This window comes from Notolepis coatsorum (genome assembly GCF_963971535.1).
Source record: "Notolepis coatsorum genome assembly, chromosome: 4".
Classification (NCBI taxonomy): Eukaryota; Metazoa; Chordata; class Actinopteri; order Aulopiformes; family Paralepididae; genus Notolepis; species Notolepis coatsorum.
The window spans coordinates 58936269-58951268 of record NC_140168.1 but is presented as its reverse complement, the minus strand read 5'-3'; the positions used below and the strand labels follow the sequence as shown (position 1 = coordinate 58951268).

General features: G+C 44.4%; 1 protein-coding gene across 1 annotated transcript in view; it reads left to right on the top strand.

The window, feature by feature from the left end:
- ptprua (protein tyrosine phosphatase receptor type Ua) overlaps positions 1-15000 on the top strand; it is a gene marked incomplete at its 5' end in the record, with an annotated part of 205691 nt that overhangs the window by 157958 nt on the left and 32733 nt on the right. Inside the window, 3 exon segments of the mRNA XM_084311954.1 lie at positions 3083-3180; positions 7536-7652; positions 9783-9937. Of these exon segments, the coding sequence (XP_084168080.1) occupies positions 3083-3180; positions 7536-7652; positions 9783-9937 (370 nt within the window).

The window sequence follows — 15000 nt, the reverse complement described above, 5'->3', positions numbered from 1 at the left end:
AGGCAGTCGCTAGCTCACCTTGGTTAAGTCGCTAGCTCACCTTGGGTTAAGTCGCTAGCTCACCTTGGGTTAAGTCTCTAGCTCCCCTTGGGTTAAGTCGCTAGCTCACCTTGGGTTAAGTCGCTAGCTCACCTTGGGTTAAGTCGCTAGCTCACCTTGGGTTAAGTCTCTAGCTCACCTTGGGTTAAGTCTCTAGCTCACCTTGGGTTAAGTCTCTAGCTCACCTTGGGTTAAGTCTCTAGCCTCACCTTGTGTTAAGTCTCTAGCTCACCTTGGGTTAAGTCTCTAGCTCACCTTGGTTAAGTCTCTAGCTCACCTTGGTTAAGTCTCTAGCCTCACCTTGGGTTAAGTCTCTAGCTCACCTTGGGTTAAGTCTCTAGCTCACCTTGGGTTAAGTCTCTAGCTCACCTTGGGTTAAGTCTCTAGCTCACCTTGGGTTAAGTCTCTAGCTCACCTTGGGTTAAGTCTCTAGCTCACCTTGCCCACCTTGGGTTAAGTCTCTAGCTCCCCTTGGGTTAAGTCGCTAGCTCCCCTTGGGTTAAGTCGCTAACACCCCTTGGGTTAAGTCGCTAACACCCCTTGGGTTAAGTTGCTAACACCCAGTCCCAGCATGCACAATGCAGTCCACTGTCGCTGCCCTGGCTGCTGTTTTTGAAAAGCCATGCAGGCAAGGTGGTTCTCCACCCTCCCCGTCCTGCTGCTGTCTGTCTCCTGCACAGAGCCACGTTTGCCCCGGGGCGCGCAATTGCTTACCTTTTGATTCCTCTTGTTAAGGTGACAGTTGAATACTAAGAAGAAAAGAAAAGAACATGTGCACTGCTTGATTTTGTTTGATCATACAGTAGCCTATATACTGTGATCAAAGCCCACGCCTTTTCTTACCATAAAGGAATACTTTTTACATTTTGACATTTTGAGTTTTGAAGTCTATGACGTAACTTCGGGCGGGAAGAGCTTGAGTATACAAATGACTTCCTAACACACCCTCCCTTGAGTCGCGCCGACTATCAGCTTACGTCAATTCATGTCTACAGCCAATCACAATGTCTTACCTTTCACTCAGTCCAATCGTATTCCTCCTTCCGCCATTTAACCCAATGGAGTCAGCCATTTTGTCCTATTAATAGGTTTGCCTGGTTTAATTGTGTAATGATGCATGTATAACCTCAACCCTGTATTGCAAAATGAAGTGAGATTTTTCTATCAGAATATCTATGCTACAGTTATGTCATATGAATGTATACATGAGTTCTATCACTATATATACTAAATAATAAACAAAATGGAAATGTGATATCTCAGAACTTAAAAATGGCACACAGAATAATAATGAACAATCTCTTTGGCTTCAAAAAAACGTGTTCTCCCAAGTCGTGGAAATCGAGGGTAGGCTACCCAACACGATTAAATGTTTTTCAAGATAAGACATTTGTAACTAATGTAATGTGTGGTGTGTCACGCACCTTGTTCCACGACCATGGGCTCCTCCAGGCGTGTCGCCACTATATGAGCCTCTATGGCCTCAGGATGATGCCGCCCTGCTATATACAAGCCAAACTAGCCCTCATAATCTTATCACGTAAAACCTATCCTCATCCTTTCATGCAGTCAGTTGATAACTTGTGAAGTCAGTTATTTACCACCACCGGTAAATCAGCTAGTGGTAGCCTGTTAGTATTGCTAGCATTCCTTATTGAAACCAACGTGTTCCGCTAGCAACAAGCTAAAAACAAAGAGGTGTAGCTCACAGTTAGAGGTACTCATTGGTTTGAGTGAGGAATGCCAACCAATGCTAGCAAAGCGCTTTTTTTTTCTTTTTTATCCACTTTTTTCTCCCATTTTCTATTTTTCTCCCATCCCAATTTCGTATCATCCAATTCAATCCTCCCCTGTCTCGAACGCTGTTTCTTGCCTCCCACAAGCCGGCTGCAATGTGGACTAAGTCATACATAGCACGAGTCCCCTCCGATACTCGAGGTAACAGCAGTCGCATCTTTCCACCTGCGCGGCGCGATCTTTCAGCGTCAGGGGTCTGCACTTTGGAGGGGCGCCGCCCCCATCGCTTCCTGATTCTACTGCGCAGGCGCACCAACCAACCTGTAGGAGTCCTTGTCCACAACGCTCGATCCCCACCCATCAGTTTCCCACCCCCTAATACTGCCAATGTGTATTAGTACGGACGACCAGCTAAACTGAAAGCAATGTGGAGCGCTGGGCTCGAACAGGCGAACCCAGCGTCTCCAGTATTCGTGGTGAGCGCCTTGCCCACTGCACCACGTAGCCGCCCGCAGAACGCTTTGTTTGATACTGAAATGCCAACATGGAAACTGCATTCCAACGTGGTGTAACAAGACTCAAATTCAAAATGTCACCGTATTCCTTTTAAGAGGGAACCAAAACCGCCCCCATTGCGGTGAGAGACGGTGAGAACAAACGCGCGGACAAACCGATCTCGGCAACGTCGACGTACTAGGACAGAGCCAGGCATGATAAGGACTGACCTTCTTTTGACCAAGCCATCTGAGTCATCTCTCAGCATAGGTCACCATATTCATAGGAAACAAACTGCACGGTAGAAAACAACAGACATCTTTATCATTAAAGGGCAAAGCCCGCAAAGCCCTTTTTGCGGCGGGAAGTGTGAGAGAAGAAAGGAGGGCGCACGATATATAAAATTAAAAAGCTGACTATGTAATGTAATGAAATGTATGAACATGTCATCTGCCGCGCGGTGGTTGTGATTTGTGCCAAGGCGGTGACGCCGTTGCAGGGCCCCCCCCCCCCCCCCCCCCCCTTGTTTGCGCAATGGGCTCTGAGGATTTGTGGGTGTATTGAAATGACATTTTGTTCCCGGTGTTATAGGAGAACACGGCGCAGAGCCATAGTTCAACGCTGACATGTTGTTACTCTATTCTGTGGCATGGATTATACAACGCTGCACGTTGATGGTTATTGCCAGCTATTTGCTCTGACTTACGAGCCCCCATCTCTCCCCCCCCTCTCTCTCTATATATATACTCCCTCCCCTTTCTCCTCTCTCTCCTCCTTAACCCCCCCCCCTCCCCCATCTCCTCCTCCACAGGTCCTAAACAGGAGATGATCTACGACTTCTGGCGAATGGTCTGGCAGGAGAATTGCTTCAGCATTGTCATGATCACTAAGCTGGTGGAGGTGGGGAGGGTAGGTTTTCTCAGTCTCTCTTTATCTCTCTCTGTCTCTCACACTCTCTATTTCTCTCTCACTCACTCTCTCTCTATCTCACTCTCTATCTCTCTCTGTTTCACAGTCTATCTATCTCTGTATCCCTCACTCTCCGTCTCTCTCTCTCTCTCTCTCTCTCTCTCTCTCTCTCTCTCTCTCTCTCTCTCTCTCTCTCTCTCTCTCTCTCTCTTTCTCTCTCTCTGTCTCTCTCATCTATCTATCTATCTATCTATCTATCTATCTATCTGTCACTCTCTCTCCCTCCTCTTTGTCCTGCAACTTCTCCTCTTGTTTGCCAGGACGTATAGAACACACACACACACACACACACACACACACACAAATACACATACACTTTATCATCCATCACGTATCAGAAGAGCTCTCTCGTACTGGGCTTTGTTGGGAGCTGAGGGATCAGCCCTACCCTCCCCATCCAGTTTGGCGGTCTGGGAGTGATTGCCTGCAGTATTGTGGATGGCAGATCTCCAAGGTCAAAGCGCCCATGTTTACGTTAGACGCGGGCCAAGCCGCTGGAACATCCTTTGATACGGTTCCATTCACCGCAGGCTGCTGTACCTGCGCTGTCCCTTTTTATCGAAGGCTGCGGGAACAGGCCTGTGACATGGACTGCAGGGCCTCAGAACAATGACAGATTACAAAGGCACCTCCCTCAAACTGAACAGTGACATCTCCTTAGCAAATGATCTCAATTCCTTCTATGCGAGGTTTGAGGCTGTGAATAACAACACCAGCCTACAAACCACGGCAATGGGGGGGGGGGGGGGGGTCTGCTGATGGAGACTCAGTGTTCAGGGTAACAGAGCATGAGGTGAGACGGATCTTTAAAAAAGTGAATATCAGGAAGGCAGCAGGACCGGACGGCATCCCCGGCCGCCTCCTAAAAGTCTGTGCCGACCAACTGGCCCCGGTATTCACTGACATCTTCAACCTGTCCTTGGAACAGGCTGTCATCCCCACCTGTCTGAAGAAGTCCACCATCATCCCTGTACCCAAAAAATCTACGCCTGCTTGCCTCAACGACTACCGCCCTGTAGCCCTCACCTCCATAGCCATGAAGTGCTTTGAGAAGCTAGTGAAGGGCTACATCTGTTCCTCCCTCCCCATCAACCTGGACCCCCTGCAATTTGCATATCGCCCCAACAGGTCCACAGAGGACGCCATAGCCCATGTGCTGCACACAGCAGCATCACACCTGGACAAGAGGCAGGGGAACTATGTGAGAATGCTGTTCATCGACTACAGCTCAACATTCAATACCATAGTCCCCTCCAAACTCATAGCCAAGCTCAGGGACCTGGGCTTGAACTATGACCTCTGCCAGTGGGTCTTGGACTTCCTGACGGGCAGACCCCAGGTGGTAAGAGCAGGCAACTGCACCTCCTCATCCATCACGCTCAACATAGGGGCCCCCCAGGGCTGTGTTCTGAGCCCCCTCCTCTACTCCCTGTACACACATGACTGCGTAGCACAGCGGAACAACAACACAATCATCAAATTTGCTGATGACACAGTAGTGGTGGGCCTGATCTCTGCCAACGACGAGAGGGCCTACCTGGAAGAGGTAGAGAATCTGTCACAGTGGTGTCAGGAGAACTGCCTCTCCCTGAACGTCAGCAAAACAAAAGAGATGATTGTGGACTTCAGGAGGTCGGGGGTCAAGGACTACAGCCCCCTCAGCATCGACGGGGCACCGATTGAGAGAGTGAACAGTTTCAAGTACCTCGGAGCCCACATATCCGAGGATTTGACATGGACCACACACATTGACAGTGTTGTGAAGAAGGCACGACAACGCCTCTACTTCCTCAGGCGCCTAAGGAAGTTCCAAGTCAGTCAGAAGATCCTTAGGAACTTCTACTCATGTACAATAGAGAGCATCCTGACTGGCAACATCACCTCCTGGTTTGGGAATAGCACTGCACAAGACTGTAGCAGACTACAAAGAGTGACACGTTCAGCCGAACGCACAATTGGAGGGGGGCTTCCCACCCTCCAGAACATTTACAACAAGCGGTGCAGGGGGAAGGCTAAGAGAATTATTAAGGACTCGAGCCACCCGAACAACTGCGTCTTTGAACTGCTGCGGTCAGGCAAGCGATACCGGAGTCTTAAGGCGAGCACAGAAAGACTCAGAAGAAGCTTCTATCCCCAGGCCATCAGGCTGCTAAACGAACAATAAACACTATGCAACAACCATCAAATGCACACAGCACACACACCCACACGCACACACTCACTTAAACAAACAACACACTGCAGCACCCACTCTCCACACTTTAGATCACACAAACACACTTTATATTTATTGATAAAGGATTTGCACTACAACTCGTACACCTACTGTAAATTGTACCTAAATTGCACCTCATCCCATTTCTGCCTTGCACTAGTATTGTATATTAGTACACTGCATAGTATTGTATATTATATGGTAACTCAGTTACGTCTATTCTGCATCGAACATTGTACATATGTCTATACTGAACACTGTGACCTAATTTTTTTTACTTCTAATTTACATGCTATACTATGTTATTTTATTTCATACTTATTTTGTCTTGCACAGTCTCTGGAGCGTAACAGTAAGAAGCATTTTGTATAAAAGTATTCTGTACTTCTGTATGACAACTATTAAAGAAACTTGAAACTTGAGATGCGAAGGTGGAAGACACTATAGAGCTCATTGTTGACCCGATATTATGGTGCAATAATGGATGGTTGATGAATAGCCACGGTCGCATGAGAAATTCATGTCACCGTAGACTTGAGGTAGAAGGGATGCTTCACTTCACCAGAACATCCTCACTTCGGAGTGCTTCTGTAGGGGTCTCTGTGACCCCGAAATAATCATGCTAATTTCACCATGTGGCCTGCTGTCCCGACACTAGCTCCGGATCTAGTTTACATCATTTCATTGAGTTATGTAATTATCACAACACAAGGACTCAATGTTGACATCCTCTGATGACATCACTGGAAGACATATTCAAACTCTCAGTAACTGTTGAACTAAACGAATGTGTGGAGTTTGGGGATATGTAGAAAAATAAATCAGCATTGTTTTTTTTGTGCAGTGCCCCTTTTAAGTAGGTATATACGTTCAACTTATATTTGAGTACTACTGACTAAAATGTTGTGTTGACGTCATCTTCACCTGACGTCTTGTCTATATGATGCTGAAGTGTATAGGGACTATCCTCTCTTCTCCTCTCTTCCTTCCTCCTGGTAGGATTCCTGGTACGATACAAGAGAGAGGGAAGGAGGGAAAGGAGCTGTAGTGATTAAGTTTTGAGATACAAACTTGGTTAAAAAAAAGAGTCATCATTCTAATAAAAAGTCACGGCGAAGATAGATTATTTAATTCCCCCACTCCAGGGTATTATTTTTCAAAAAGTTATGTTGTATTTCTATGATTAAAGATATTGAGAGCCAGGGAGATAAAGAAGCCTGAATTCTGGTGGTGACATGCCAACTAAGCTACTAAGCTCCACTAATATTAAAGATTGATTGCTTCTGAACTCCTAGTTGTTGTTTTTAGTAGTAGTAGTTGTAGTCGTTGTAGTAGTTGTAATAGTCATAGTAATAGTAGCAGTCATAGTAATAGTAGTAGTAGTAGTAATAGTGGTAGTAGTAGTAGTAGTAGTAGTAGTAGTAGTAGTAGTAGTAGTAGTAGTAGTAGTAGTAGTAGTAGTAGTAGTAGTAGTCATAGTCATAGTCATAGTCGTTGTTGTAGTAGTAGTAGCAGTAGCAGTAGTAATATTAGTAGTAGCAGTAGTACTATTAGTAGTAGCAGTAGTAATAGTGGTAGTAGTAGTAATACTGTAGTAATAGTAGTAGTAGTAGTAGTAGTAGTAGTAGTAGTAGTAGTAGTAGTACTTTATTGGCATGCTGCAGTCACAAGACTGAATTAAAGGGCCAATCTGCTGATTTCCAACCTTAATCCTACCATTCTGTCGTGCCAGACAATGTTTAGATAGATAGGAGAACCAGCTGTACTTACACACAATGACAATTAGCGGGGGTATTTTGAGTGATGGTATGGCAGAGCGGACATAACTGAAACTAAATGTGCCCGTCTCTAGGCCAGGGACCTCTGTCCACGAGCAGATGGAAGCAGTGTGAAGAATGGGTTGAGGGGGAGCCTGGGGTGATGTGCTACAGTGTGTAGCGGCTTCACTGTCGAGGTCGGCTGAGTTCGGTCCTACTGGAGGCAGTCGACACGGCGACAAAACAAGGGGAACGGTAGAGTAGAATGGGAAGTGAAGCCATCCTTTAACGTTGTGAACACACTCGTTCTTTACCCCGTCCAGGTGAAGTGCTGCAAGTACTGGCCCGACGACAGCGAGCTCTACGGAGACATCAAGATCACACTACTGAAGACGGAGACGCTGGCGGAGTACACTGTACGCACCTTCGCCATGGAGAGGGTGAGTCACGCTCGCACGTCACCGTCACGCCCTGCCTTTTCTGTTATCTGCCAGTGTTCTGGTAACACGGAGAGACCGGAAACTACTTTGCTTTTCCATCCCCACAGCTTCCCTCAAATTCACACACCACAACACGGTACTTCCTGACTTGGGTTCATCATCTTCCTGATTGGTGTTTGGGGGGAGGGGGTGTTACAAAGTGAACGCAGCGCTGTGTTTGCATGACCTTTTTCCTGTTACAAAGTAATTTCAGTACACATTACAGTTACTGATTTAACAAATATACACTGTTTACTTACATTACATATACATACAGTATGTTATCAATCACTCTGAATTGTTGGAGATTCAAAGAAACATAGATTATTTCTTGGACTATTAAAAACAAATGTATCGGCATAATAGGCCAAATCAGAAAGATTCCCCAAACCCCTTGTTTTCGTCCCCTCAGTTGGTTCCCGTTTGTTGTCACGTGCTTTAAACCATGAAGGACACCGCTGTCTGCTGAGTGTCTGCTCACACACATTTTAGGGTGCAACGTCAAAGTAATGTAGTGTAACAAAGTACCGTACTTTTCGGACTATAAGCCGCGGCTTTTCCCCCCATTTTTCGACCCTGCGGCTTATATAACGGTGCGGCTTATATGTGACTCGACGTGACCAAACCCGAAAATGTAAAAATCTAAATATTGCTTTTTTGACTGCATTGAAATGTTATTTATCTGTTTCCTTATTTGCTAAACTTAATACAACTTGTAAATGAGTTAATTCTTGTTATTTGTCCGACAGTATTGTGTCCCAATGCTAATTACATATGGTAATTAACATTAAAACACCTGCGGCTTATAGTCCAGTGCGGCTTATATATGTACACATCATTCAATTTAGCTGCTGCGGCTTATAGTTAGGTGCGGCTTATAGTGCGAAAAGTACGGTACTTAACCCCAGGGAGAATATGATCCCCTCCAGATGTATTTTAAATAGGGATGTCCGATATTATCGGCCGACCGATATTATCGGCCGATATCGGCAGTAAAATGTGATATCGGAAAATATCGGTATCGGTTTAAAAAAAGAAAAAAACAATAAATTTGTTATATATATATCCAGTGAAATTATTAGTTACCTGAAATTATTCAGTTTTTGGGGGGGGGAAACCCTGCATATATCGGTATCGGTTGATATCGGTTGATATCGGTATCGGAAATTAAGAGTTGGACAATATCGGAATATCGGTATCGGTAAAAAAGCCAATATCGAGCATCCCTAATTTTAAACCCTTAAAAAGGGTTCTCTATTGAATAACAATGTGTTCAATAAACTGCTGAAAACGGCTCAGCAGTATCTCTACACCTTTACCCTCATTGAGAAAGCAAGGATCTATGAATATGCAAATGCATGCCTGACAGATGTCCACGAGTCGACAGTTTATATGAGGACAATGTAGAGTCAGATTGGTTCTACACGGTCCACAAGCAGCGTGACAACTGCTTGACCAAATATGCAAATTAGCCATGTGCTTTATTTTGCAAGAGCCTTATTGTTTACGCAATGTTGGTTTGGTGAAACACTTGATTATGTCAAACTAGATAAATACTGCCTCTCCAAACAGTGCTTTGCTAGCTAGATGAAACAGACTTATATTATAAATAAATACGATCTTTGTCCAACTGTTTTACATTAATAAATATAATCACAGCAGTGAAAGTTCACAGTTGACTGATACAACTGCCTGCTAATGTGGTGGATACTGTGCATTGTAATGCTGAGGATTAAGTACTGAAGCTGCTCCATATACATTGTCCATGTCATTAGATGTAAATGAGAGCTTGTTCTCAACGATCCTTCGAGATTAAATAAAGAATACCCAGAAGAATATATGGTCCATTTTCTGTTTCAGAACTGAGAACACTGTGTAGAATCAAATACATTTGCATATACTGAAAAACATTCTGCAGGTCAGAGAAATCAGTCTCTAATTCATTGTGAACGTCGCAGCCTCACTTTATACCTGATGGTGTCACACGTTTGCTCCTTCGTTCTGTGTCGTCTTTATGCTGGGTCCGGCCGTACCAGGCGAGACCCCAACACTGCACCCGATGATAGCATTGATGTATGTGTTGTTCCGCAGCGAGGCTACCCTGCCAAGCACGAGGTGTGTCAGTACCACTTCACCACCTGGCCGGAGCACGGCGTGCCCTACCACGCCACAGGCCTGCTGGCCTTCCTGCGCCGCGTCAAGGCCTCGACACCCCCCGACGCCGGGCCCGTGGTGGTCCACTGCAGGTGAGCGGCATGCACAGTGGGGAAGAAGCCCACTGGTTATCTCCTTACAAAACCCCTGGTGGACTAGTATGGTGAGAGTAAGAGTCAAAACCCTGGTGGACTAGTATGGTGAGGGTAAGAGTCAAAACCCTGGTGGACTAGTATGGTGAGGGTAAGAGTCAAAACCCTGGTGGACTAGTATGGTGAGAGTAAGAGTCAAAACCCTGGTGGACTAGTATGGTGAGGGTAAGAGTCAAAACCCTGGTGGAGTAGTATAGTGAGAGTAAGAGTCAAAACCCTGGTGGACTAGTATGGTGAGAATAAGAGTCAAAACCCTGGTGGACTAGTATGGTGAGAGTCAGAGTCAAAACCCTGGTGGACTAGTATGGTGAGAGTAAGAGTCAAAACCCTGGTGGACTAGTATGGTGAGAGTAAGAGTCAAAACCCTGGTGGACTAGTATGGTGAGAGTAAGAGTCAAAACCCTGGTGGACTAGTATGGTGAGAGTAACAGTCAAAACCCTGGTGGACTAGTATGGTGAGAGTAAGAGTCAAAACCCTGGTGGACTAGTATGGTGAGAGTAAGAGTCAAAACCCTGGTGGACTAGTATGGTGAGAGTAAGAGTCAAAACCCTGGTGGACTAGTATGGTGAGAGTAAGAGTCAAAACCCTGGTGGACTAGTATGGTGAGAGTAAGAGTCAAAACCCTGGTGGACTAGTATGGTGAGGGTAAGAGTCAAAACCCTGGTGGACTAGTATGGTGAGAGTAAGAGTCAAAACCCTGGTGGACTAGTATGGTGAGAGTAAGGTAGCTTTCACATATAGTTTTGGTGGACTCGGTGCGGTTCTGGGGGTGAAGTTGCAACATTGTTGCATTCTTCATTTGGTTCGCCTGCGTTCACACAGATATCTGTGAGGCGGACCGAGACCTTCTGAACAATGTCACGCGGTCGAAAAGGGCGCTTGTCTATTGGACAGTGGAAATGTGTGTGTGGCTGCGATCCCGTGTGTGCGCTCGCGCGTGTGTGTGTGTCTGTGTGTGGACTGCGGAGCCCTCCAGATCAGCGGAGCCGAGTTTTGACATGGCATTGATCCATTGTTCTATTGAAGCACATTACCACCATCCTCTCGCTAAACAACTTGTAGACCACGGTGTTTTTATGAGTGCCCACAAGTAGCTGTTTTATTAATAATATAATAAGCCGCGCGCCTCGGTAATAATAATAAGCCGCGTTTTTTCTTCCTTCTTCCCAAGATGCACAGATAGATAGATAGATAGATAGATAGATAGATAGATAGATAGATAGATAGATAGATAGATAGATAGATAGATAGATAGATAGATAGATAGATAGATAGATAGATAGATAGATAGATAGATAGATAGATAGATAGATTAGATGCAGTGTGCTTGTTTTGCAGTGAGTGCTGCGAGCAGTGGTAATAATAATCACTTCCTATATTTGGTTCGCGTTTGGTTCGATGAAGCCGAACCGAGACCTATGTTTTCAGGCGGACTAGAGTTCGCCTGCTTGGTCCGCGGACCGAGTTTGACGCACATTCACACAGACCCGAAAAACCGGACTATCGAATTCTGGTCCGAAAGTCCGGACCAAACAGCCCCTGTGTGAAAGCGACATAAGAGTCAAAACCCTGGTGGACTAGTATGGTGAGAGTAAGAGTCAAAACCCTGGTGGACTAGTATGGTGAGAGTAAGAGTCAAAACCCTGGTGAACTAGTATGGTGAGAGTAAGAGTCAAAACCCTGGTGGACTAGTATGGTGAGAGTTAGAGTCAAAACCCTGGTGGACTAGTATGGTGAGAGTAAGAGTCAAAACCCTGGTGGACTAGTATGGTGAGAGTAAGAGTCAAAACCCTGGTGGACTAGTATGGTGAGAGTAAGAGTCAAAACCCTGGTGGACTAGTATGGTGAGGGTAAGAGTCAAAACCCTGGTGGACTAGTATGGTGAGGGTAAGAGTCAAAACCCTGGTGGACTAGTATGGTGAGAGTAAGAGTCAAAAGCCTGGTGGACTAGTATGGTGAGGGTAAGAGTCAAAACCCTGGTGGACTAGTATGGTGAGAGTAAGAGTCAAAAGCCTGGTGGACTAGTATGGTGAGAGTAAGAGTCAAAAGCCTGGTGGACTAGTATGGTGAGGGTAAGAGTCAAAACCCTGGTGGACTAGTATGGTGAGAGTAAGAGTCAAAACCCCTGGTGGACTAGTATGGTGAGAGTAAGAGTCAAAAGCCTGGTGGACTAGTATGGTGAGGGTAAGAGTCAAAAGCCTGGTGGACTAGTATGGTGAGAGTAAGAGTCAAAACCCTGGTGGACTAGTATGGTGAGGGTAAGAGTCAAAACCCTGGTGGACTAGTATGGTGAGGGTAAGAGTCAAAACCCCTGGTGGACTAGTATGGTGAGAGTAAGAGTCAAAACCCCTGGTGGACTAGTATGGTGAGGGTAAGAGTCAAAACCCTGGTGGACTAGTATGGTGAGAGTAAGAGTCAAAACCCCTGGTGGACTAGTATGGTGAGAGTAAGAGTCAAAACCCCTGGTGGACTAGTATGGTGAGAGTAAGAGTCAAAACCCTGGTGGACTAGTATTGTGAGAGTCCTCCTCGCAAGATTCTATTTAAGAAAAATTGCTGAAGTATTTGACTTTAAAGGGGCCATTGCATTCTTGTGTTGTGTTCATTTGCATATTTTTTTTTGTCCCTTTTAGAGTACTTAAAGCCCCTATTTTGGGATTTATTTTGACCATATAAATGTCAGGCATATTACCAGTAATATACTGTACACATTCCTGAAGAATTGTATCAATATGGGGGAAGTAATTTTCAGTGTAAATCAGGCTATATGTTATTTACTCCCAATGTTTACAAATGTTACAACTGTAAACAAACCTTTTAGAGCCACTAAATACAGCAAATACGAGGAGAAAGTCATATTTACCAGTTGTCTAGTGTTTTTTGGACATTTAGCCACATATCCTACTCAATGTTGTCGAAGGGTGGAGTCCTTTCTTGGCACAATCCGTGCTCTTTTCTTGCTCTTCATACTGGATACCCAGCTCCTCATTAGCCACAAGACTCATTTCAAGTAATGGGGCCACATTAAAAAGCACTTCATACATATTCCACAGTAGACCCAGAGCCGGGAAACGGCTACAACAGTTCATTTGGGTGAATTTGATTTTGATCGTCATCATTTTCAAGTCCAACTAACATTGAATCCTTTACTTTGTGCAGCTGTTAACTTACATCCTGGTATTTGGACAGAGAATACTTAGAGGATTTATCTGTACTGTAACAGGTAGTTTGACTCTGAAATGGTGACAGACACACTCCCTTTTGCCTCCGTAGACTTTCATAGCCTTCAGTTTGCTTTGGGTGCCCTGTAGGGGTGGGAATAAATATTATAATATGTATTGCTGCGAATTATGTCCCCAGCAGAAAACCACTGCAATAAATATATATATATACAACATCTGTTGTATCTAATAAGATAATGTTTTCAGTCTGTTCACCTCGACTTGTTGCAGCGAAATGGGATTGTAGAGCCAAAAAAAACGAAAGATTTACGTGTACGGTAGAAAGTCATTACATATTGGCGCTACCGTTGGCATCCGTTTCATCTTCAGAGCATTAGCGGTGGATATATCACCCTTGCATTAGCAGCTCCATTTATCCTTGCTCTGATGGCTTCCTCTTAGTAAGGTCGCTGACTCAGAGACACATCGTGCAGCATGTCTACGGACCGATCCCCTGTGTTTCATTATTATCTTAAAAGTATCTGTGGGTGGTGGAACATTAGGTGTAGCGGAGTGGCAAGCATAGCGTTTGAAATGTATTAGGTAATTGCTATTAGAAACGATTTAACTTCACCCATTATTATTCTCAAATGTATCATTCTGGCATCTGATTTAGCATAACCCCAAAGTCCTTTCGGTTAAACGAAAATTCACTTCATCATCTGGTTTTGTTTGGATATTGGAAGCAGAATTTGGTAGCGTTTGGTACAGTAGCTGCATGGAAGTCACTGAAAAATCCCACTTAATGAAAGGACCCATAATCATTATGGCATAATGGCAGCCCGATCTCTATTAATTGACCACAGAAAAAAGGTACGTTATGTTATAGCCATAAGTAATATATTTCTGTATTTATGAAAATGTACAATGTGTATGTATTACACATCCGGGTGCTCGCATGGGTATAGCTTCACCCCCCTAACCCCAACCTTAACTACACTGTTACCTTAAACCAGGGGTTCCCAATAAATGTTTTGCCCGGTCCACATTCAAATGACTTGGCGGGCCAACCCCAACCCCCTCACTCCTCCCTCATTCAAAATGCAGACATGTAGGCTACGTGCGAAGAACAGAGTTTATTTTGAACAGCTTGTTATTTCAGTTGCATGAAATTCAAGTCCAAATGTAACATTCAATAACCATTTTAGTTTTTTGTTATATGAAGAAGCATCAAATGTGCGGAATCATAATAATAATAATAATAATAACTTTATTTGTATAGCACTTTTCATACAGAGGTTGCAGTTCAAAGTGCTTCACAACAGTAAAAAATACAGGCATAAGCGAGCATAAAAAGATAGACAGGTAGAATCACAGTGTTTCACATTAGGATCTAGCATCCCAATAGGCTCTCCGCTTACAGTTTTCAGTAACACAAATAGTAAAAATAGTTTAAAATGATTCAGTTTAAAAATAGTCAAAAAATTATAAAATAGAACGGACATAAAAAATACAGGCATGAGCGAGCATAGCAAGGTATGGCAAATCACAGTGTTTCACATTAGGATCTAGCATCCTAATAGGCTCTCTATTCAGTAATACAAATAATCACAGTGTTTCACATTTGGATCTAGCAAATAATAAAAATAGTTTAAAATGATTCAGTTTAAAAATAGTCATCAGTAAGAAGTAAAAAGTGCAATAACCGACACATGAATTTGATAGGCAGTGTATAAGAGTAGGCAGGGTAAGAATAGTGCAGGTAAATACAAGTTGTGTCAGGATATCCCTGATGTTTCCTCTTGCCACTAGGTGGTAGCAGATATCTATCAGTGAAATGCC